Source organism: Takifugu flavidus, chromosome 3 (genome assembly GCF_003711565.1).
Source record: "Takifugu flavidus isolate HTHZ2018 chromosome 3, ASM371156v2, whole genome shotgun sequence".
NCBI classification, from domain to species: Eukaryota; Metazoa; Chordata; class Actinopteri; order Tetraodontiformes; family Tetraodontidae; genus Takifugu; species Takifugu flavidus.
Window position 1 is genome coordinate 18,716,128 of NC_079522.1, and position 22,777 is coordinate 18,738,904.

Below are 22,777 nucleotides of genomic sequence, written 5' to 3' on the forward strand. Positions count from 1 at the left end.
TGATATATTACACAAATAAACAGTTGTGTGCGTCTGTATTAATATAATGAATTAATGTTTTGATGATTGCGTATATAAAAAAATTAATAGTTACCAGCTTTTTGGCAAATGTTATGTTGTCTTCCCCATATTTGCTGTCTATGGTTGCTAACAAGGTAAACTAAATTATGGGTTTAGGCTGTGTGTGCAGGGGCAGGAGCAGAAAAGGTGGGTGTGTGTTTTGACGTCACTGCCCATGTTCAAATTGAACGAGTGGAGAGAGAGAAAGAGAGAGAGAGAAAGAAAAGAGAGAAAAGATTGACGTTTTGGTACACGTAGCCAAAGGAAAACGTATCTGCAAAAAAATTGCTCCCCCCTGGCCCATGGTTCCGTCTCATTGCTGTTATTGTTAGCTGCTAACGCTGCAAACACAGAGGCAGCGGGGCTTTATTACGGTGTAGCTCAGCTACAAGCTAACATCCTTTAGTAACGAGGAGAAGACGGCTGGTTGACCGAACCTTATGCGCCTGAAGGCATATGCGGAAAGCTGGTAAGAGACAGTTCGTATTATTAAGATATTGCATAATGCAGCCCCGCACATCGTTTTTATTTGACCCAATTTTGTATCATTTGGCAAGCGTTTTAATTGCAGCAGCTGTGGGGTGCGTCGTATGTGTAGCACGAGTTTGCTTTGCGCAACTTTACTTCAAAGACCATTGTGAAAAAGAAGCCTGCCTGCAACTGTCAATATTCCTTCTGAAACTTGACCTACGGATATCGGATGCTCCATTCCTGCAGAAGCTTGAGTGGAAAGGAGTTGAACGTGTCTTTCTTAAAAGAAGTTGTTTTATGCTGATTTATGTATGAATTTGTTTTTCAAATTTTATGTAATCCACAACAGTGCTATAACAATTTAATTAAAACATCAGTTTGATAGTAATTTGGCCATTACAATTGCTTGGCATCAATATAAAGTGGGTCTGTTTATTCAGCATACTCGAGCTCGTATCTGCCAGGAGTCCAAAGGATAACCGATAACGGAGCCATTACATTCCCCCAAATGGGTTTCAAATGTGTTTGAACAGAATATATTCCACAGAATATATATAAGTTTAATAAAAACTTTCTGGTATATGCAAAAGTTGCGCCAACTACGTTAATAATTTTGAGTTTTGTATACCTTGAGGCAAATTGGCAAGTATTTACGTACACATTTAATTAGTACCGGTAATTAAGCTAAATCGCGCGCACACACACACACATATTTTGTGTGTATATGTATATGTGTATATGTATGTATACATGAGTATGTATGTGTGTGTGTGTGTGTGTGTGTGTATATATAAAATAAACTATAAGCCTTAAGATTTAGGAATAATTTTCTCAAAGAAAAGCAGGGCTTTGCTGGAGAAACATGCAAACCTTATTAAAGGTGCATCTAGTTTGCGCTGATTGGAACTGCTTTATAATAAGGACCTTGTGAAATTTAACCAGATAAACCTATTATAAGCTACAGTTATAAGTCTGTCCAAGTAATCTCTTATAGTCAGGGTTTTTTTTAAAGTAATCTTTAGGTAATCACCAGATTCTTGGGGGGAAAAGTAGTTTCCAAATACTTGCATAATTAAATGCTTTCATAATCAGCAGAGCAGTACAGATTGTAATGCTCTGAGTGGTGTTGCAATATTTGCAGTTACTAAAGGACAAATGAAAAGCCACAATAACCTTAAAAATGTGAATTATATAAACAAACTCTGGATATGCAAAACAAAGAGCAGTGTTAAGGTAAAACAATACATTAAAAACTTTTTCTTTTCTTTTTTCTTTTTATTTGTTTTTAGTCTTCCTTGAACTTAGGTGAAATTATTTCCTCAGCTTGTCAATCCTCTTCTTTCTTGTATAAGCCTATCTGAATGTGCGACTTAATTAGCGACTTAAGTATGTGATTTGTAAAAGGCGGAAAAGTTAAATCCTTTATTCCAAATCCATCTCCTCCTCTTATATTTTTTCTGCTCCTGCCACTTGATTAATCATCAGTTCTTCATTTATTACACAGTGAAAATATTTAAACAGAATACATGTTTTGGGTTGTGATTACCAATAAATACAACTGTATGGTTGTCATTAATTTCACAATAACTTTGAGAACATTTATTTATAGCTGGTACAACTTTTGGCTATGGACAACTTGATAAGCAGTCAAAAAGTTGATGTTAGAATGTTTTGTGTTGTGCTCATCCCCAAAATATTTCCATGTCATGCTTAGGTGTGTGATGGAGATGAGAGAATTGACGGTACTAGCTGGCAGCTTTGTTGGTTTCCAGCTTCTTTTCACGGCGGTCAGCCCACGACTGTCTTCTTCCATCACACCTGGTTATACGCAACTACCTAGCACCAAAGTCACTGAGTGGAATTCCAGGTGCGTAACATTAGAACCAGCATTTCTTCATAGGAACTGGCAGAATAATGGTGGTTTTGGGTTTAAGTGTGATTTAAATTATATGAATCCTTCTGTGGCCATATGATGAGTTCAAAATGAAGTAAAATCCAGTTCACATGTTAATATTCAGCAGTGGAATAACACAATCAGTAAATATTTTTGGATCCATCTGACTTAATGTCTTACTATAATACCAAAGGAAAGTGGAAAATGGCAACATATAAAAGTATAAATGAAAGATATTACAATTACATTCAAAAAATTCCTATAAGAACATTTATATTATTAGGGGTTTCTTTCTAATTTACCGTAATTTCTGTACTACAGAGCGCACCTGATTAAAAGCCGCATAATCCAATTTTAGAAAGAAAATCAATTTTGTACTTATACAAGCCGCACCGGATTTTAAGCCACAGGTATCCCACGTAGTAATATGAAAAATTAGATCGAAAACATTCAGTACCGGTATATGTTTTTATTACTGTAGGAGACGAGTCACTGACAAGTGACAGACAGGTAAGAAACAACAGCCACTCTTTTCACTTGTATGTTTGTACAGAGTCCTTAAATCCAATTTTCATCACGTCAGGATTTTTTAATTTTTCTTTTAATTTAATCCGTTTAGCAACATAAATATATTGTACCGGTAAATGCTTTTTTTTTCTAACGGTGTCTGTAATGCAGCTACCTTGAAATCTACGTTTGTATCAGCTACACACAAATTACGTTGTTTATGCTTTTTTACTCAAACAATGAACAATCTAAAACTCCCCGATGGCCCACCTCTAAAATCTTTTTATTTTCGCCGCGGTGGCGATTGCTTTTGCCTTCCGTCTGATTTGTACAGCGGAAACACTGCGGCCGCCTGCTCTCTGTGTATTGACCCAGTCTTCCAGGAAGTTTTCAAGTTCGGGCCACCTGCGATGTTTACGTCTAAAAGCTTTTGTCGTCTTTTTGCTTTGGATCAGTTCTTCATGCTGGCGTCTCCACCTTCTCGCCATTGATTACCGTAATGCCAAGATTACGTGCGCCAGCTCGATTTCCTTCTTCAACCGCCAGAGTGATCGCTTTTAACTTAAAAGCCGCATCATATGCTTTTCTTCTAGTATTTTCCATGTTGATAAGGGGTTAGTAAAAATGACTGAATCACAATAGTTGTGATAGTGCGCCACGAAAAAAAACATAAATAAGCCGCACCGTAGAATTAGCCGCAGTGTTTAAAGTGTAGGAAAAAAGTAGCGGCTTATAGTCCGGAAATTACGGTAGGTGCAATTGTTCAATCATGCTATTTACAGACTACAAAAAACTTGTGAATTCAAAACAATACTATTTACAAATATTTCACATTGCTTAAAATTATTTTACATTACAGTATTTTTTTTCATGTGTGCCACTTCTGGAAGTGATTCCGCCTCTACTTTTTGGCACACTTGTCTACCCCCACAAAGTCGAGACACCAGTTATTTTTGGAATTCCCAGTGGGACATGGTCTGCACCTGGTGAGACTTGCTTATCTCCTGATGGAGGCTGTGAACATTTTGGGGGGATACAACAGGTACAGAATCAGGGTAGAAGCGGGCTGTTTTGTGGTGGACTGAGTAGTACTGCAGCAGTTGGTCCGAGAGAGCAACTCCACCCCATGTGCAGATTGTCGTCCAAGACTGGTCCATCATCCTTCATCATCCTTTTTAGATCCCCCCCCCTCATGTCCATCCATTTCACAAAGACCTGGGGGCTCTCCCTAATCCATCTTATTGACCCCTTTTAACCTTTTGAATTTTTAGTGAGGGCATCATCTCGTCCATTTGGACAGACTTTTCTGTTGTCCCGGTACATACCACCGGCCCCACACTTTATTTTTGGCAAAACAAGGAACACTTGTGGGCTGGAATTAAAACTATCCAAAAGTAAATGGTAACCTGTTCCTAGGTAGGCAAGTTGAATTAAGGTCATGACGATGTCATAGGAGTGTTTTTTGCCAGTGACCACATCAAAACTGATTGTGTACCTTTACTAGAGTCTGCAGCACAAAAAGATTTATTCCTCATTTGGTGGGCTTATCTTTCATGTACTGGGACATACGAGGTTTTGCTTTTGTGGCTACCATCCTCTGATCTACTGCCAAATTCTTTTTGGGGTGGTAATGGGAATTTCTTTGGCCTGTGCAGCTTGTTGTGTTGCCCCCCTTTTTGCATCATTATTCTTGCCTTCTTGGTCACTGGGGAATCTGTTCCAAAAAAAAATCATTCAGAATCTGTCTCTTGTCATCAATGAAGCTGGAAACGGAACAGATTGATTCCGCTTCCAGTAGTTGACAAGAGATGACGGTGACACCAGCGTGTATATTAGGAGCTCCAGGAATTTGTACAGCTCTTGGACTTCCAGCTCAAACCATCTGGCCTTCCTCCCTGTAGCTTTTTTACCTGCTACATACGTACTTGTTTGTATTTCTGCAGAGGTTGGTCATTGTAGCTCTGGAGAAGCACAGCTGGAACAGTTGCAGTGGGCTACTGGTGTCCTCTGTGGCATGAAGTGAGTCATCTTCATGGAAGTACCAGTTTGTTGTTCTCTTTTCCAGGCTTTGTGTGCCTTTGGAGAACGGGACTGCACCCGACTCTTCTTCCCACTGCCTGTTTGTGCAGAACTCTGAGGCACAGGTTCCTCATATCTGTATATGGAAATTACAATAAAGTGTGTAAAATGGATTTATAAGGTAATATTTCAAAACTGTCTGGACATGTTAAAAAAGTAAAATTTCTTTCTGTAATTGATAACTGTAGAAATATTGTGTTTGTGTTTCTTTGGGGTGTAATGTTGTCGAATAGCATGAGAAATTGTGATGAGAGTCATTTTCAGGAGAAACAGGTGTTTATTTCTATGTTGTTTATGCAGTATCTTCTGTCATAAAGAGACTGTTGCTTTGTTTAAGAGGTGAGCTACAGTGGCATTATTTAACTATGGATTTCATAAATGGCATTGAAGCTGAAGCAGTAGTTGATACAAGCCATTGGACATTGGGCTTCTGGAGACAATCGCTTGCAGTAAGTGAAGCCATAGTTTCCCCTTTAGCCATGGATGCAGGTTAATGCTACTGGTTAGCATCACTTATGGAATTGAAAAGATGTCTGAAAAGATGTGGCATTCACCACACATTATTTTGCTTCAGTATAGCAATGCGTAAGCAACCAGGATGGGAATGCAAAGTGGGCACTTCCCAATTTGCTGGTTCCAAGGTCTGTTTTCTTCAAACTTCTCAGTGCCAAAGTTGCTTATGTCGGCAACTGTGTAACAAAAGTAATATTGTTAGTTTAACATGGATTTTTTTTTTTTTTGAAGAATAGCAATGGCTAACCCAGGGTTGATAGCATCTCCCTACTATTTTTAAATGGGGTTGTTTCACAATCCCCTTAAGGTTGGAACTAGTCATGTTTACATCACGGCACTTTTACGACAGTCAGCTTCTTTAGCATTTAGCTTTGGTGTGTCACCGTCCTTATGCAACAACTATCAAATTTTTCATTTTCATTCAAAAACACAGGAAATGTTTTGCAAGATATGATATGTAGTTAAATCTATTAAAATGCAGTAGTGTGTATTTACAGGATACGTGCAAGTCTGTGAACCCCTTGGACAGTTTAGATGTTTCTATTTTACAATGATTTTTTATTTTATTTCTTTGTCACCAGTTTTTAATTGATAAATGTCAAATATACATTTAGTAATTGCATGTAATTTTTAGTGGGACTTGTTTAATTAAAATAAAAACTACAGACAAAAAAAGGGAGTTGGTGCATACGCAAAAGTAAGTGAACCCTGGCCACATTGGTTAAGTCAAGCTGGTAACAGACTCAAGTGGGTGCTTTATTAATCATTCATACAGCCCAATGAAATGAGACGTCCTTGGCAAAGGGTTTGACCTGCACTAATTAAGAGAAAACTAACGGCTGTTGTATGGCGGCCCCATACTAAACAACGATGTGGAGAGCAAAGGAGATATCCGATGACATGAAGAAGAGAGTACTGTCAGTCTGAGTAGGGCTAAAATTCCATCTCCCAGCAATTTCAGCCCCATCCATCCTCTGTAAGACAAATAATGGTGGGCCTTTAACACAACAACTCTGCCAGGATGTGGAAGCCCATCAAAACTATCACCCAGAACCACCAGAAAATTAATAAGTCACATAAAGGCCAACTTACAAATCACCTTTAGAGAGTTGCAGACCTCTGGTTAGAATTTGGGACAAATGTGCATTTGTCTACAATTCACTAGAGGAAACCTCTGCTCTCAAAAAAAACCCAAACCTGCCTATTTCAGTTTTGCCAAAAAGCACATAGACAAAATAGAGAACTGTTCGCTGGACAGATGAGTCCAAAATACAATTATTTGGTTAATATGGAAATAATCATTTTTGGAGAAAAGCGAACACTGCATACAAAGAAAAGAATCTCCCAACGGTGAAGCATGGTGGTGCTGGGGTTGCTTTTCTGCCTCTGGACCTGCACATCTAGAAAATTATCTAAGGAACCAAGAATTTTCTGGCACATCAACAAAATTTTCACTATAAGCTCATAATCAAAGATGCCCCTCCAACCTCTCTCAACTGACTTGAGTTCTGCAAGGAAGTGAAGGCAAAAATCCTCAAATGGATGCGAGAGACTGGTTAGTGGTGACAGAAAACTTTTAATTGAAGTAATGGTGGCAAAAGGAGGAGGAGCTACAGTCTACTAATGTAGGGGTTCTCATACTTTTACATGTGTTAATTTTTCTGTGAAATGAACAACCTTTATTGAATTAAATACGGAAAATACATCGCTTTTTGTGTGTATGTCCATTGGTTGGAAGGTGTGCTTTTAATAATTGGTGTTTGGCTGTAGGTGTTAAAAGGATTTTTATAAACAGTAAACATGTCTGGTGGGGTTCACAAACTTTCAAGGAGCACTGTACGTACATACATATGTCTAGTATATATATAATATATCTACCATTTCTATGTTGTGTCTGTGTCTACTTTCAGGTTTGTCTCAACAGTACATGCCCTAATTGTGGGTTTGTTATGTCTCTACATCCTGTGGTTTGATGATGCAGTCAATACCAACCCTATCTGGTAAGAGGAAGAGAACAAGAAAAATGTTCAAGTTTATGCTTTGTCATAAACTGGTATTTTACATCTGTGCTCCAATCTAAATACACTGGAGGTGATTTTTCTAAGACCGTAAGGGAAGCTCAACATCTGCAAATAGTCCCAAAACATAAATGATCAGATGTGTACCATTGTGATTTTGTTTACTTGACTAGAAATGTGCTAGAATGTGTTTAGGTTTTAAGATGAATTTATTCAGAATGGGCTCTATATTACAGGTCAAGTGACATGACTTTCTTCTCATATGGTCCCGTAGGGACTTGGTGCATTACATCTGTTGAAGCTCAGCATCTATGGACTTCAGTGGGGCAGCAGAAGACTGATATATTTTTAGTGAAAGTAGATGCTTATTGGATAAATGATTGCTATGATTAAGATCCCCCTGCGAATGCTCAGTGCCAAGACCTGGACATGATATTGCAAATGCTACTATGGCAATGCCACTCTGCCTTCTTGTTTTATGGCCCTCCGTCCTTGGGCTCTGTGGGTCCCGATTGGCATGGTTTGTTGCACGCTGCACAGATCTTCCCAACTCGAGCTGAGTGGCAGCCCCACAGAATTATGAGGTGACAGGACCATGGCTGTCACACCACAAAGATTGAACTTATTCACTTGTGTATTTAAGCATGTGATGGGTGTCATTTACTTATTGCAAAGTCACATATCTACATATGTTACTGTAATGGATACAAGCACTCCTTAACTTTACTAGCAAATTATTTTTGTTGACCTACTGATAAGTACATTTCCCTCCTTTTGATCCTACAGGATAAAATTTTGATTATTGTATTTACATTTCAGCATTTCACAACATTCCTAAAAATTCCAAGGCAACACCCTTTTCAGTTTAAGTTGCCCCTTCATGGGCGGAACATTTTAGTCATGCGGCACTGTTTACTTATACATTATTTTCCATTTCTGACTCTTCACTGGAACTTTCTTCATGCAGTTTTTCTATTTCTTCTTGATTCTTTATTGCTTCATACGTCAACATCCTGTTAATGAGTTTTACCAACAGGGCACGTATGCACGGAATACAACAGCATCCACATAGAATCATTGTTGTCGCGAAAACAGCTATTGATATCAAAACAGACGCCACTAGGGTCTTGTACTTTCCAAAAATGTTCAACCATTTGTCCCACATGGCTGTATCTACTCCACAATGTTCCTTCATCTTGTTGCTGAATGTTTTCAGTCCATCCACAGCACGTGTCAGCCTTCCCATTGGTGCAGTGTTGTTCGGTATGAATGTGCAACATTGAGTCCCAAACATCGAGCACACTCGAGCACACTCCTCCTCGCTCCGCCAGCAACATATCCAGTGCCATTCTATTTTGAAAAATCATCATTGAAGTCGCTCTTAGCTGCTTGTGTACTGCTTGTAGGCCGCCTCTAGTGTAATTGGCAAGTCTCTGCACATTGTAATGGAATGACCACAGTTGCTGAGGAGTTAGGCTGGACACACACTCTAGGAATCGTCAAACGGCTGGTACGGCCACAGTTGAAAATCTTATGTCCTCCAACAGCGCTCACAATATTTATGATGAGAAGGATGCTCCTCACGGTCGACGCCTCTTTTCCCATGCTTGCGTTGGTGGTTTGGCACACCACTTGAAGCAGTAGGGACGCTAGTTTCACTCCCTACTGATCGGCTCCTTCGGCTCTGGTACTCTCTTACAGTGGGATGCGTGGATCCACGTCGCTCTCTCGGCCACTTTTACGGCTGTCTGTGTCACCAGCAGGATCTGGAAGGGACCTTGCCACCGTTTCTGGTTCCACCGTGTTCTGCGGAAATCCTTCACCACCACGTAGTCTCCTGGTTTCAAGTTATGGAGTTGCTCTTCTGCTGGAGTCGGCAGAGCAGCTTTCACTTGTCCTCGAATGTCTGAAAGAGATTTAGACAGATTCCTGCAATAGGTTAATACTGAGTTTTCACAGAGAGTTGTGTCTGGAAGCATTGTTAGTGGTGCATTGGCTCCTACATTGGGAATTCCTGCAAACAGAATTTCAATGGGTCTTAAATTTGCTCTCCCACGCTTGCGCATTCTCATGTACATTAGTGCTAGTGGTAACACTTTAGTCCATGGCAGCCCCGTTTCCTCACAACATTTTGCCATTTTTGCTTTCATTTACAAAATGAGTTCCATTGTCACTTGAAATCTTTTCTGGGATTCCCCATCTGGGAATAATTTCGGTTATTAGCGCTCTTGCTTCTGAATTTGCATCTGCTTTGGATGTCGGAATTGCCTCCACCCATTTTGACCACATGTCCACAAAAACCAGACAGAATTTCTTACCTTCTGCTGGGTGCAACTCTGGGTGCAGCTTGCGCAGTTGGCGTTACTGCTTTTCCTGGGTTGTGAGTAGCACATATTACACATGCTTTACAAAACTTTTCTGCTACTGGTGTAAAGCCTTTTGTAAACCAATGTTCTGCTATCAATGTTAACATCCCTCCTTTTGACGCATGGTCGAGACCATGAGTCAACTTTGCATAATGGTGAAAAAGGGCAGAAGGTAGACATGGGTTGTCATTAGGGCCGATCCATCCCTCTGGTGTGTGTGCGGCTCCAGCTTGGCGCCAGGGCTGATTGTCATGGGGTGTCGCTAATGATTGAATGGCAGAGAGAGAGGAGGGAACCTGTACAGCACACATGGTGGGTGACGGTGGAGGGCGAGCAGCCGCTGCCGCTGCATCCGCGCGTGCGTTCCCTGCGGAGATGGGATCAGAAAGGTTAGTGTGTGCAGCACATTTACATACAGCAACCTGAGAGGGCAAAAGAATGGCCTCCAAAAGGGCCGCTACAAGCTGATGATTTAGAATCGGAGACCCGTCGGACTTTAGGAAACCTCTGTGTTTCCACAGGGCCCCAAAGTCATGAACCACCCCAAAAGCATATCTGGAATCAGTGTAGATTGTGACAGATTGTTTGGTAGCGAAATGGCAAGCCCTGGTCAGTGCAACTAGCTCAGCAGCCCGAGCAGAGTAGTGAGAAGGAAGAGAGGCGGACTCGAGCCCTCCGTGGGAATCGCAGATTGCATAGCCAGCCTGACAACGGCCAGATGCCAGATCTCTGGAGGCCGATCCATCCACGAAAAGGAGAAGGTCAGGGTTGAGTAAAGGTTGATCGGAGAGATCGGGTCGTGGAGAACAGGAAATGGAGAGCTCGGCTACACAGTCATGAGGTTCACCTTCGTCTGGAGTTGGAAGCAAGGTGGCTAGATTCAAGACATTGCAACGCTTAATGGTGACGTTTGGCAGTCCCAGTAAGTGTGTGTGGTACCAGACATACCTTGCAGCTGAGAGATGGGAAGTGCGTTGCTCATGGAGGATGGCAGTGACCATGTGTGGCACAAGAAGAGTGAGGGGAGAGTATCCCACCAGGTCTCTGGAGGCCACAACGGCTTTTTCTGCTGCAGCCACTGCACGGAGGCAACGAGGAAGAGCTGCTGCGACCGGATCAAGCTTACATGAGAAGTAGGCGACTGGGCGGAGGGAACCCCCGTGTTCTTCTAGAAGGACAGAGGTCATGCATCCCTGTCTCTCATCAACTGTTTGAGTGAAGGGACGGTCAGGATCAGGAATGCCAAGAGTGGGTGGAGTCTGTAAGGTGAGTTTCAGGTCAGTGAAGGCAGCCAATGCTTCAGGGGTCCATTGAATGTTTGCCCCCATTGGGAGGGAGCGTGACAGGACGTTCATGGGCTTTACCACTTCGGGGAAAGTTTGGGACAAAAGCCCTGCAATAGCCCTGCGTGGTCTCGGTGTTCTGCTACACGTGCAGTGCAGTGTACTGCGTCAACTTGTTGCACGTGTGCTGTGGGTATTAACTTTTCTTTAGCACTTAATAACATTTGTTGTGCACTTTGTTCATTTATGCTCCATACATAAATCCACAGGGTGTCTTGAGTCACCGGTTTAGCTAGCATAGTGATAGATTGGGCGTCAGGCCGTCGGAGCTCCAAACCTTCTGGGGTTGACACTAAGTTTACTCCTAAACCTAAAATTAAGTCCCTCCCCATTAAATTTAGTGGGCAAGATGAAGACATTAGGAATGAGTGTTTAAACCCATGATCTCCTAACCTGCAGTTGAGAGGCAGAGAGAAAGTTTATCTCGTTCTGACCCCACTTGCTCCTATTGAGTGCAGTGACCGTGAGCTCATGTCGGTGTGTGGCAGTTCACGCTTCCTGATAACGGAATAAGTTGCTCCTGTATCTACCACAAATTTCAAGGTTTCGCCATTAACATTTAGTTTCATAGTTGGTAACTTACATATCACTGAGTCAGATAGTTGGACATAATGCTTTATCATATTTGTGATGTTTATATTGGGTGCGGTTAATGTGCTGCAATACCGTATCATCTGGTGTTGTGGGCTGTCCCCTGCCTCTGCCACGTGGGAATCCCCTGCTACGCCCCCTTCCTCTTTTCTTAGGGCAGTCTCTGGCCCAGTGTCCCATCTGGCCACAGTGGAAACATTCGTCGTCCTTCGTGTCAGACGTTGTTTGGTTTCCCCTCTGGGGCCCCTGGTGTGGCGGGCGCCCTTTAGTCTGCTGTTTCCCATCATATTTCAACAGGGCCAGTTGTCTCTGCTGTAAACTCCTTTTCACATGTTTGTCCTCGTCATCGGTGGCTGTTTTCTTCTCTTTCTGCCGTTTATATTGGTGATCGGCATGTTTCACCACCATGGAGAGTCGCGTGTCAGCATCACTCCATCCGATGCATGAATCCTTGACCAGCTGGCCAAGTGGATGTTGGAGACCTTGAAAGAATTGCTGCTTAAGAAGAGTCTCATAGGGGGGGTTTTCTGGACCAGGGTATGGATCAGGCTTGGTCATGCCACTGTGATTGTCATATACAGTCATGAGGCGGTGGAAATACTCTCGCGGTCCTTCGTCCTTTGCCTGGACACATGCAGAAACTTTTGACAGATCACATTGTGTTTTGAAATCTTTAGTTACCTTGGTGACCACACGGGTGAGGAAATCTCTGTAGGCCACATCACGAGGGTCGTCGCCGACCGTCGCTGTCTCCCAGTTGATGGTGGCAGGCTGCCAATGACCATTGAACACACCTTTGACAGCTGCGAACTGTGTTGGTGAGCAGATTTTCATCATTATTCTGGCCATCTCAGATGAAGTTGGAACGTAGTCTCGGAAAAAGTCTCTTAAGGCTTTCGCCATGGCAACTCCTCCTTTGTCTGGTTGAGGGAGATGCTTAGCCGCTTCCACGATATCTGCTTCAGTCCAGGGTCTGTAAACATACATAGGATTGCCCTGTGGCCTCCTACCTGAACCATAGGAAGGGTAACCATTGCAGACACTGGTCTATTGTCTCTTTCTCTCATTCCCCTTGTGGAGAGCGGGGAAAAGGTTCCGTCTGGGCTCAGACCATGAACCGCTGGTTGTGGCTGTGAGGTACTGAGTTGCTGTATCTCTTCCGGAGTAGGCGGAGGGGGAAGGGGCGGACTGGGGGCCCACTGGGGTGTATGAGGCGGTGGAGGGTCGAGCGGACCTGGTGGCGGAATGTAGGGCGGCGGATAATTCTCCGATGGTTGAAATGTCATTTCTAGAGAGGTGGACTGTCCGGCGTTGGCGCTCCAGTCATTCTGCAGAGAGGGATAGAGGGAAGGGAGGAGGGGAGAGACGCATATTGCCCTGTTTTCCGTGTTTTAGTCACATTCAAGGCTCGTCTTTTTTCAAAAACAGCATTCAGACCATTTGATTTCATCATTAAATTTACGATTGTCTTACCAATTGGGTGGATTTCAGGAATCCTGTGACCGTCGATCGGGACCCCGCGGTCCTCCTCGAAAAATGTGGGGTTGAGGATGAATCGCCTTTGGTGGATTCAGGTGGCCAGCCCCTCGGTCGGGTCCGACGGACGTATCCAGGATCCCACTTCTGACACAAAGTTTGTCGAGGATTTTCTTCAGTTAACACAAAGTCAAAATGCTGCTTTTAAGAGTTTAATAAGTCAGTCAGAACACATGCAACAACAGCATGCAGCATGAGATCTCTGCCCAATGTAACAAACATGTCCCTTTTATAATGCTTAGCAACTACGCTTTTCTCTCAGTACTTTTCCATCTACTTACTTCATCATCACAAGGTTAGCATGATAAACTGTAGCATTTTGAAGGTTGCTAACTCACACATCTTCATCATTTTCTAAGGAGTCTATTGTTCTACAGCTCGTGACACCTTGTACACCTGCACAAGCATCATCAAATTAACTTGCTTGACCTTACTGGTTTAAATTATCTATGCTAAACAAAAACATAATTTCCTTTACATAGGTCACACAGCTAGATAAGTTAAGAAGACAAGACAGTGGAGCATAATTTGTCATTGTCCTCCCGCTGCTCTCCCCCTTCTGTCTGAACACCCCCTCTTGCTTTGTGATGGCCAAATTTACATATAGAATAATTGCCTTGTCATACAAGCAATTAATCCTGCATGCAGCTAACTAAAAGTGTAACTATTCTCCTAGGTTTTGAATACTGTATGTCTAGGCCAGGGGTAGGCAACCCAAAATGTTAAAAGAGCCACATTGGACCAAAAACAATCTGTCTGGAGCCGCAAAAAGTTAAAAGCCTTATATAAGCCTTATTATGAAGGCAACACATGCTGTAAGTCTATATATTAGCTACATTAGTCTGCTTTCAAAATCAATCAATCTTTATGTATATAGCGTCTGTTACAATCAAAATTGTTTCTAGGCGCTTTACAGAATCCCCTCCCCTTTAACAGGAAGAAACTTTGAGCAGGACCAAGCTCATGTAGGGGGACCCTCCTGCTGATGGCCGGCTGGGTAAAGAGAGGAGAGGAGAAGAGTGGAGGACCGGTAGAGGATAGAATAGGGAGGAGAGGAGAGGAGAGGAGAGGAGAGGAAAGGAAGCCATGACCTAGTGGGGTGACAGAGGGCTCTCAGGTGATCATGTTTCTGGACCCCGGGAGCCTTGGCCTATAGCAGCATAACTAAGATGTTAACCTAATAATTAGACGATCCCCTAAGTATGATAATTTGTCTGTCTAGGATAGTAACTGGAACTACAGAATTAGTGACAATAAGCTTTTTCAAAGGGAAAAAGGTTTTAAGTCTAACCTTAGCAGATGGAGTCAGCCTCCTGTACCTGGACAGGGAGCTGGTTCCATAGCAGGGGGGCCTGGTAGCTAAATGCTCGCCCCCCCATTCTACCCCCAATGATAAGTAGGCTACAAATACATAATGAGCATTCATAATTAAATGTTTATTTTCCCAGCAGCGCATCCTGGTGAGAATAACGCACCATGGGACCACTCTGCTGTATGATGGTGCTTTAAGTTTAACTTCCATTATAATGAGATGTTGAAATTAAATATTTATTACACACATTTATACAGCATTGGAAAACTTTAAGAATCTTTGTCATGTTTTTCCTCCTACAGAAATTATATTAAAACGAAAATATATTCACACCATCTTTTTCCATTTTCATATTTTTGAAAAAGCTCAAGGGAGCCACTAGGGCGGCGCTAAAGAGCCACATGCGGTTCCAGAGCTGCAAGTTGCCGACCCCTGTTCTAGGCCAAAAATGAAAAAAAATAAAAGGTGGTTCTCAAGGAGCAGTTAAGATACACCTAGCAACTCTCCCACAGCTTGTACCCACTCCCCACCACTACACTTGCACATGCAAATCGAAACTTATAATTGCTTATGAGCTGACCATGATCAACTCTATCAGTACTAGTAGTGTGGACCTGTTTGCCACAGAGAAGTCATTATCAAGACCACAGAGGTCCACTGTTTGAACTGTCAGTGCAGTAGGCAGCAGGCAGCCTAGTTTTTATAGGAAGGCAGAGCAAACTGGTGGTTCATGACCAATAGCAAAATTTGATTGGAATAGCCAGATGTCAACCAATAGAGGGCAGTCACTCATATTTAATACAAAATGTTCCAGATTGAAATACTTTGACTATGTCAATAATTGGACCAGAATCAATCAACAGCAATATTTCAGACCCAACTACATTGCTTTCAGCAGAAAAAAGTGGTTTTGAGGTCTTGTTATGCTTTAACTAATATTAATCTCCAGGCCAATTGATACAATAATTATTAGTTTTGAAAAAACATAATAAAATATCTTCTTAATGGTCAACAAATTTAGGGTTTTGTGTATTTTTGGGAAAGGTGTGTTGAAAACAATAATTCACATTTTTTTCCTTGTCCCAGTTTACATGCAACTCAGAAAATTTAAATACTGAGGGGAACAAAGTCATCCTCCTCAAGACTGATATGCATGGTTCTTTTGTAATTCTGTTAATGTGGCCCCATTTCTGATTGTCCTACATCATCGTGTAATAAACAGCTGGAGTCAGGTGGCAAGCTGGCCTTAGTCATCTAGTTCATCCCTCATTGCCTTCTTCTGCGACCGGGTTTCTTGGCTGTTATTGATCCAGTGTCATATGTCAGAGTGGGGCTTGTGGAGCATAGGTACATTTGTTGGCTACTTTAACTCCAAATATGGCTTATACATGTCAATTTGCATTACAATCCCTCATACCTTTCACTTTGCTTATGGCTATGGGGTGGTAACCATTCGGGGCTTGAGGGAGGTGGGTCAGAAAGCAGGGAGGCGGGGTTTTGGCATTACCTTAGTAGGATTTGAAATTTTGTGGCCTTGATGCCGGGCTTCTGCAAGATGATTTAAGGATCTGTCTATATACTCAGCCCCTTTTTATATACAGAGAGCGATGCATTTTTAAATACACCTGGATCCAAGAGTAGATTCACCATCTTTCAATCATTTGGCATATAAAATCAGTGCCATGTTGAAAAATGTTAACAAAACTTCTGTGTATCCTGTACACCAGGGGTGGGGAACCCTTTTCATATCGAGGGCCATTTCAATTTTTATAAAGTCCTCCGAGGGCCATACTATTATGAACACATACCTAGGGATGCAAAAAAAAAAGACAAAAAAAAAAAGTCTATAATTACTGTGTTACTAAGTCTCATGATTGCTGCATTTGAGTTTGAATTATTTATTTAGCACACATGCATATAAAAATCACCAAAAAAATAGAATAAAATGACAAGTAAAATATGTTTTCATGATCATACAAAACAATAAAAAGAGGTGCAGAGTTGAGGCAAGAGACCCGTAAGGGCCTGTTCGAGGCCTCTACTCACAAAAACTGCAATACAACAAGATAATCAAGAAAATAAATGAAAAAGAAAGAAAGATAAAGACAATAATAACAACAACAACAACTAGAAAGCACTCGGAGAGCGCAGACCTCCGCCAAGCGCAACAATTCCTGGCATATTGTGATTTCCACCATAAATATTAGTCCCACATATACTTTGACTACATATTTAGATTCCTTGACCATAAAAACATACCGTTAGCCACTGGAGTCATAACAATATATGTCTTAGTTCAATAGTTATTCACGAAAAAAAATTCACGCTTTGAAACAATTTTACTTTGTCCGGCGCGAGCGCCTCAGCGGCGGCTACGAGGCGCGTTCACGAACTCTCCTTCGGCGTGAGGTTTCAGCTTCGTGGCTATTAATTCACTCACCACAAAACTTGCACGCGTAATATTCTCTCTGTCGGTAGATGGTCGTGTGAAAGCTGCTTGTTGAGCCTCCAAACTCCGGCGAAGAGCGTTAATTTTATCCAAACTCATCTGTCCTTTCAACTCGAGTTTAGCGTGTTTCGCTAAGCATTTTTCGTCCGTGTCAATCAGTCCAGCCCACTACGTACATCACATGCTGTGTTCACTGACCCTGACCTTGACTCGGACATAACATAACCGTCTGTTTTATCTCAGAAAACGGGAAAATATTTCCTCGTTACGAAAGAAATTTCAGGATACGAAAGGCAAAAATACGCTACCGCTGCTACTCGCAGCTCGCGGAGTTTAGCGAACGGTCCCACTGTATAAGTGCACATATAAAATATAAAAATCGTATTGCGTTGCGGGCCGGTAGAAATGGTCTCGTAGGCCGTATACGGCCCGGAGGCCGGAGGTTCCCCACCCCTGCTGTACACCAAGGCTTCAGTAATTGTTAAAAAAAAAAAATTAAATGAGGAAAATCACATTGTTTCACATGAAGAAACTAAATCTACTGACTTTTAACTTGCTCTTGGTCAGTTTAGTTTAATAGTTGAACATTGATTTGAAATATCATTATTGCAAGTAAAAAAAACAAACACGAAAGTAGATGTTAGCACAATTATGGGAAATGTTAGTCCCATCAGAGTTCTGAAATAAACAGTTCTAATTTGCCCTTGTTCAAAGAGTTTGGCATTCAAAGATTTTAGTAACTAGACAAAATGAATAAATGTTATAGCTGGATTTAGCTTATTATTGATTTTTTCATATCCCCCCCCGTCCCCTTAACCAGCTCACCGTGTACATGAGCACCCCTGTGACCACACCACACAATACCTTAGCCTGTTCCCTGCAGCAAGAGATAGTGATGTTCATTATTCGGTCTCATAGATCTAGTTATATGCATAACTTACAATCGATTTCAACCTCATTCAGACCATCACTACGGTTTACTTAAATGACTCATACTGTCAGCCTGTAGAATCTTGCAAATGTGCAAGCTGTACTTTAAGAGGCAGCTGCACAGACCTGGTTCAGGTCTCATGACCTTGTGAAGGAAAGAGAGGTGCTGTCAGAGTGACACACCAGTGCAGTCAGCCATCCACCTAAGACACTACTAACTGAAGGATAGAGCAGGTAATTCACCAAACAATTTTCTGTTTGAGAAACTTGAAGTCTGCTGAGTCCAGTGGCTTGTATGAGGCCTCAGACTCCAAAACTGTGAGGAGATCCCATGATGGAGCTCTTAGCCTCCTGCCAGGCCTCAGGCGACATGTTCCCTTAAGGAAATGGGGTAACAAGTGATGCTTGTCCAGCTGATGAAAAGAAGAAATGGCAGGAGCATCAACATTGATAGTACTGTGTGCTCTCCCAGCATCCACTAGTGATTGAAGGAAGCTTGGAATACTATTCACAGCACATGAGGTCAGGGCCAGCTTTTTGTTTTGGAACCAGCCTGAAGGTACAGTCCAGTTTCTGGCTGTAGCAATTACATCTAGACGGAGCCCTGGCACTGCATATGGTTCATATAACTGCCTCCTTTAGCATTAAAGGGACTCAGGAGTGGCAATGCCCACAGCCATAGCATTCTCAGGTTTGTTTGCCAGATCTGCCCCTTCACCTGAAACACAAGATCTGCTCTGAACGGAAAAAGCCACGGCCGCCCTTGAAACAGGCAAAAGAGAGTTGCAAACCGGCCACTTTATAGCTACCAGCAGGACCTTGCAATGGCCTGTGAGGATCCCAAGGAGTGCAGGGGAGATCAGGGGAAGGTTGCGCTGGCCATTGTCTTGGCTGTCCGGCACCTCTAGGAGCAGCAAATTCCACATACTGTCTTTGGTCAGCCTACGTAACCCAGGACTGCTTAGGTAGAGTCTGCTGGCCCCAGTACTAATGAACAGGGGCAAGCACACCATCAAATGTAAGACAAAGAGATTGCCTTTTGTGCCAAGAGCGCTCCATGGACTCAAACAAGCCCTGTGAATGAAAAAGATGGGATGAAGATGCCACAATTGGTATCTTCTCATACCCTCTGGGAGGGCAGTCTGTTTCAGCCAGATCTGTCTATGTGCTGGTACTGCTGAGTACCTGGGAGAAGCTGGGAGTGTGTGATGTGGGCTGAGTCCACCAGTGACAAGGTGTCCTGATCGTCAAATTAAATTCAAAGCCATCTACTTAACAGAGGAACGAGTAACAAAAACTCACTAAACAGATAAACAACACAATACACAGGCACAAGGCACCTGCACCCAAGTACCCGCTTACCAGTCTCCATGAGGCTGAAGTGGCTTGGCTCATGGATGCTTAAGTACACAGTAAGCCAAGCTCTCTCGTCAATCTATATGTAGACATTAGGACTCGAGGGTAGGCAGAATGTTGGCATCTATGACGGTGTAGACAGTATGAATGAGGTCGAAGAGCTCATCTTTTATGGCATTTTTTTGTTGTGCAAAAAAGATATCTCATGAGAATGGCTTGAAATACAGCTCTAGCACTGGGTACTTTTCACCGGTATAGGCCAATGAAAATGCTTTAGATATTTAATAAACTGAAGAGCACTTCCTTCCTGTTTGCTAGTGTTGTTATGCATTAAAATACTTTTAAATTGGCTTCTTTTTCCCACAGGGGTGACCCTTCCCTTGTCAAACTCAATGTAGCCATAACCTGTGGTTACCTCTTGTACGGTGAGTAATGTTTGTTTTTATTCTTTGTAGTCTATGGTTCATGAGGCCTTTCAGATAAAATAGGATTGAGATCCAAAACATGACAAATATGAGTGAAGTGGAACTGTCAGAAACCCTGTTTGTTCTGATTTTTAAATTTCATACATAGAAAAGGATTTTGTGACCAATCCTGTAGCAATGTTGCCTATGTACATAACCATATTTAAAGTTAAATGAGACATTCATTTGCACTCTCACCCACTGCTACCTTGTGTTTTAGACCTCGTGTTGTTGGCATGTAACTGGGGCACTATGGGAGACAGCTTTTTTGTCTGTCATCATTTGGCAGCCATCTACGCATACACATATGTGCTGGTGAGTCTATTAGTAGTTCCGACACTGTGTAAGCCTGAGTTATAACATAATTATACTATATTATCATATCATGTGGTTTATCTTGTCTTATTTCAGACACGTGGTGTGCTTCCCTATTTTGCCAATTTTCGTCTAATTTCAGAACTGTCTACACCCTTTGTAAATCAAAGGTTAGTATGTCCTACATACTAATTCTCATTGTCATCATGTAGTCTTTCATGCATTTCTTAATCTTCCACAGGTGGTTCTTTGAGGCATTGAAATATCCTCGCTCACACCAATTAGTGGTTTTAAATGGGATTGCCATGACAGCCGTTTTCTTCATGGTGCGCATTGCAGTCATGCCATCTTATTGGGCAAGTGTATTTGCCTCTTTTGGCACTCGAGACTTTGAACTGTTGGGCTTGGGTGCCCAGGTGGCTTGGATCATGTCCTGTGTTGTCCTGGATATCCTCAACATTGCATGGATGTATAAGATTGCCCGTGGTTGTTATAAAGTTCTAAGTGGAACATTAGGACAAAAGTATCAGAGCATAGAACCGCAAGCCTCATCATTCAGGAATCATTCTAAAAAACACACAGACTAAAAAAATACAGTACAATAAATTTATGCAGGTATCCATTCTTATATTTGGGATCCTAAAGCCAGTATCATCCAATTTTGTTTTGTTGCCACTGGCAGATACAGTGTCCTGTTAGGTGATGTATTTTACCCATTGACTTTGATCACACTAGCGCTTATAACTGTTTTTTGTGTTTCTCTATTCCTGTTAGCAACCTGTTAGACCAGGTAAACTTAATCAATTGAAGTGCCTATGTACTCCAGGTAAGCAATAATTGTGGAATACTATAAAATGGGTGTTAGTCATTTCAGAAGACTAACATCTGTCATCTGATGACTGGAAGCTGTTTTGGTCATTTATGTTCTTTCCAAAACCCCATTTTTAGAAGTATTTATAAAAGTGCTCATTGTAACAAATGCCATAATGCCTTTTTATGGTGTCAAATGCTGTGGACTCCATGCTATGGTTGTCTATAACATCAACCTCGCCCTTCCAGCCCTCATGAAAGTTTCAATTTAGTAAAATCTAATAGCAATGGGGGTACTTTCCAGTGATTAAACCATCTCCTTGAGGGACTCATTTTTTATATTCATTATATCTATTCTTTTCAAATTTGACAGGTTTTTATGCATTGAAAACCACACATTTATTTGATACGCCATCCATTACAACCATCTACCTTTGTTGTATACTACCTTTCAGCTGTCTTATATCTTTATCTGTAGGAAATAATTTTTGTCTCAACTTAAAGGGGTGTTCTTTTTTCATGTTACCCTGAGTAGTGAATAATTATGTCTCTTACCTTTGAATAGCAAGCTATGTCCTCTTGCCCTGTTAATAATTTAAACATAATTGCAGCCACCTTCAAAAGGGGGTACGCTCTGAACAAGTCAAGACAGCTCACTGCGGAACTTTTATGGGGAATTATGTATCAAATAAATCAGCCATATTGCCTTTGTTTCATTAGGTTTTTTTTCCTACATCAACTATATGTACATATGATTCTGTACAGATGTGTATTGAAACCAGTTGTGCAAAATAATCTTGTGTGTTATATTTCTTTAAAATGTGTGCATGTAATGATTAGAATGCATTAGAACATTTACAGTATTTTTCAAGCTTGCATGTATGTAGTAATACATACTGGTCCATAATTTTTCTAGGATTATATCCAAGAAAATATATACACACACATTTTAAGTATAACAATCAAATTTTGTTTTATGACTTGGCACACTATTTGAATGTTAATTATGAATATGTGAATGTCTGACATTTGCAAAAGCTGCTATGTAATGAAAATGTTTTGTTTAAGGACTTATTGGGCTGGCTGACAGTCCTTCCCTCATCAATTTTAATGCAGTTTTGTTATAAATTTCCTTTGTCCTCTGGAGATTTTTAATATTTGCTCTTTTTTTTTCCCTTGCAATGATCATTACTAATGATTCTGTAACTACAGTGTTGCAAGGAGAAACCTACTTGAAAGTGTTGCCCTGCAATAAATTTGATAAAAAGAAACACATTCCTTGTTTTATTTTATTAAATATCTATCCCTGCTACAACCTAATGAGAATGTGTGTCTATGATTTGAGGATTAAGGCATGGTTGAGGGATAGCACTAGGTTAGGGAGTTAGTTGTAATACTCAGGGTTAAAGAAGTACAAGGTTGTGTTTGACCTCAGTATTGTGTCTCATACGCATGTGTATATGTGTACATACTCTATATACACAGAATTTCTAAACAGGATTTATTTTGGGATGCATAGGTTGCTTTGTTGAAAATTTCCTGCCAAATGTATTTCAATAGCAACCTTTGACTGTGTTTTTGGTTAACAAATATTGGACTGATTAACATGTATGTCCTCAATGCTTTTATGAAATGTTAAAAAATGAGCATGTGCAGTAATTGCTCAGGAGTGAGCTTTTGTTTCAGATCCTGGTGTTCTAATAATGCCAAATGTTGTAGAAGTGCCACATGTGTGATTAATGTGGTCATACAGACCATTTTTC

The 22,777-nt window shown here is 41.4% G+C and overlaps 2 protein-coding genes across 8 annotated transcripts; one reads left to right on the forward strand and one right to left on the reverse strand.

The window, feature by feature from the left end:
• The first annotated feature begins 236 nt into the window (after positions 1-236).
• tlcd4b (TLC domain containing 4b) lies at positions 237-22,285 on the forward strand. Of its 5 annotated transcripts, XM_057028739.1 has the most exons (8): positions 2,260-2,398; positions 4,998-5,132; positions 7,435-7,524; positions 7,817-8,126; positions 19,792-19,850; positions 20,110-20,204; positions 20,301-20,374; positions 20,446-22,285. In XM_057028739.1, exons 4-8 carry the CDS (start codon positions 7,972-7,974, stop codon positions 20,789-20,791), a joined length of 729 nt encoding a protein of 242 aa, XP_056884719.1. In that variant the 5' UTR covers positions 2,260-2,398; positions 4,998-5,132; positions 7,435-7,524; positions 7,817-7,971; the 3' UTR covers positions 20,792-22,285. The 5 variants fall into 5 exon arrangements, with proteins under 5 accessions (XP_056884716.1, XP_056884717.1, XP_056884720.1 ...); XM_057028736.1 differs by lacking the exons at positions 4,998-5,132; positions 7,817-8,126 and adding an exon at positions 237-529 and having other exon boundaries at positions 2,246-2,398; XM_057028738.1 differs by lacking the exon at positions 4,998-5,132 and having other exon boundaries at positions 2,246-2,398.
• Positions 8,315-13,735, reverse strand: LOC130523423 (uncharacterized). 3 transcript variants are annotated; one of them, XM_057028728.1, is made up of 3 exons: positions 11,918-13,734; positions 10,857-11,167; positions 10,624-10,761 (listed from the first exon to the last, which is right to left on the reverse strand). In XM_057028728.1, exons 1-3 carry the CDS (start codon positions 12,827-12,829, stop codon positions 10,752-10,754), a joined length of 1,233 nt encoding a protein of 410 aa, XP_056884708.1. In that variant the 5' UTR covers positions 12,830-13,734; the 3' UTR covers positions 10,624-10,751. The 3 variants fall into 3 exon arrangements, with proteins under 3 accessions (XP_056884706.1, XP_056884708.1, XP_056884707.1); XM_057028727.1 differs by having other exon boundaries at positions 10,668-10,782; positions 11,918-13,735; XM_057028726.1 differs by having other exon boundaries at positions 8,315-11,167; positions 11,918-13,733.
• Positions 22,286-22,777: the final 492 nt, after the last annotated feature.

What these genes read in the sequence shown, in the direction of transcription:
- LOC130523423 (XM_057028726.1), bottom strand. Translation starts at nt 12,829, where the DNA reads ATGTATGTTTACAGACCCTGGACTGAAGCAGATATCGTGGAAGCGGCT. An exon ending in CCACAACACCAGATGATACG is followed by an intron (nt 11,168 to 11,917) that starts GTATTGCAGCAC and finishes CTCACCTTACAG; the next exon opens with ACTCCACCCACTCTTGGCAT.
- tlcd4b (XM_057028736.1), top strand. Translation starts at nt 501, where the DNA reads ATGCGCCTGAAGGCATATGCGGAAAGCTG. An exon ending in AAGGCATATGCGGAAAGCTG is followed by an intron (nt 530 to 2,245) that starts GTAAGAGACAGT and finishes TGTCATGCTTAG; the next exon opens with GTGTGTGATGGAGATGAGAG. An exon ending in GTCACTGAGTGGAATTCCAG is followed by an intron (nt 2,399 to 7,434) that starts GTGCGTAACATT and finishes GTCTACTTTCAG; the next exon opens with GTTTGTCTCAACAGTACATG.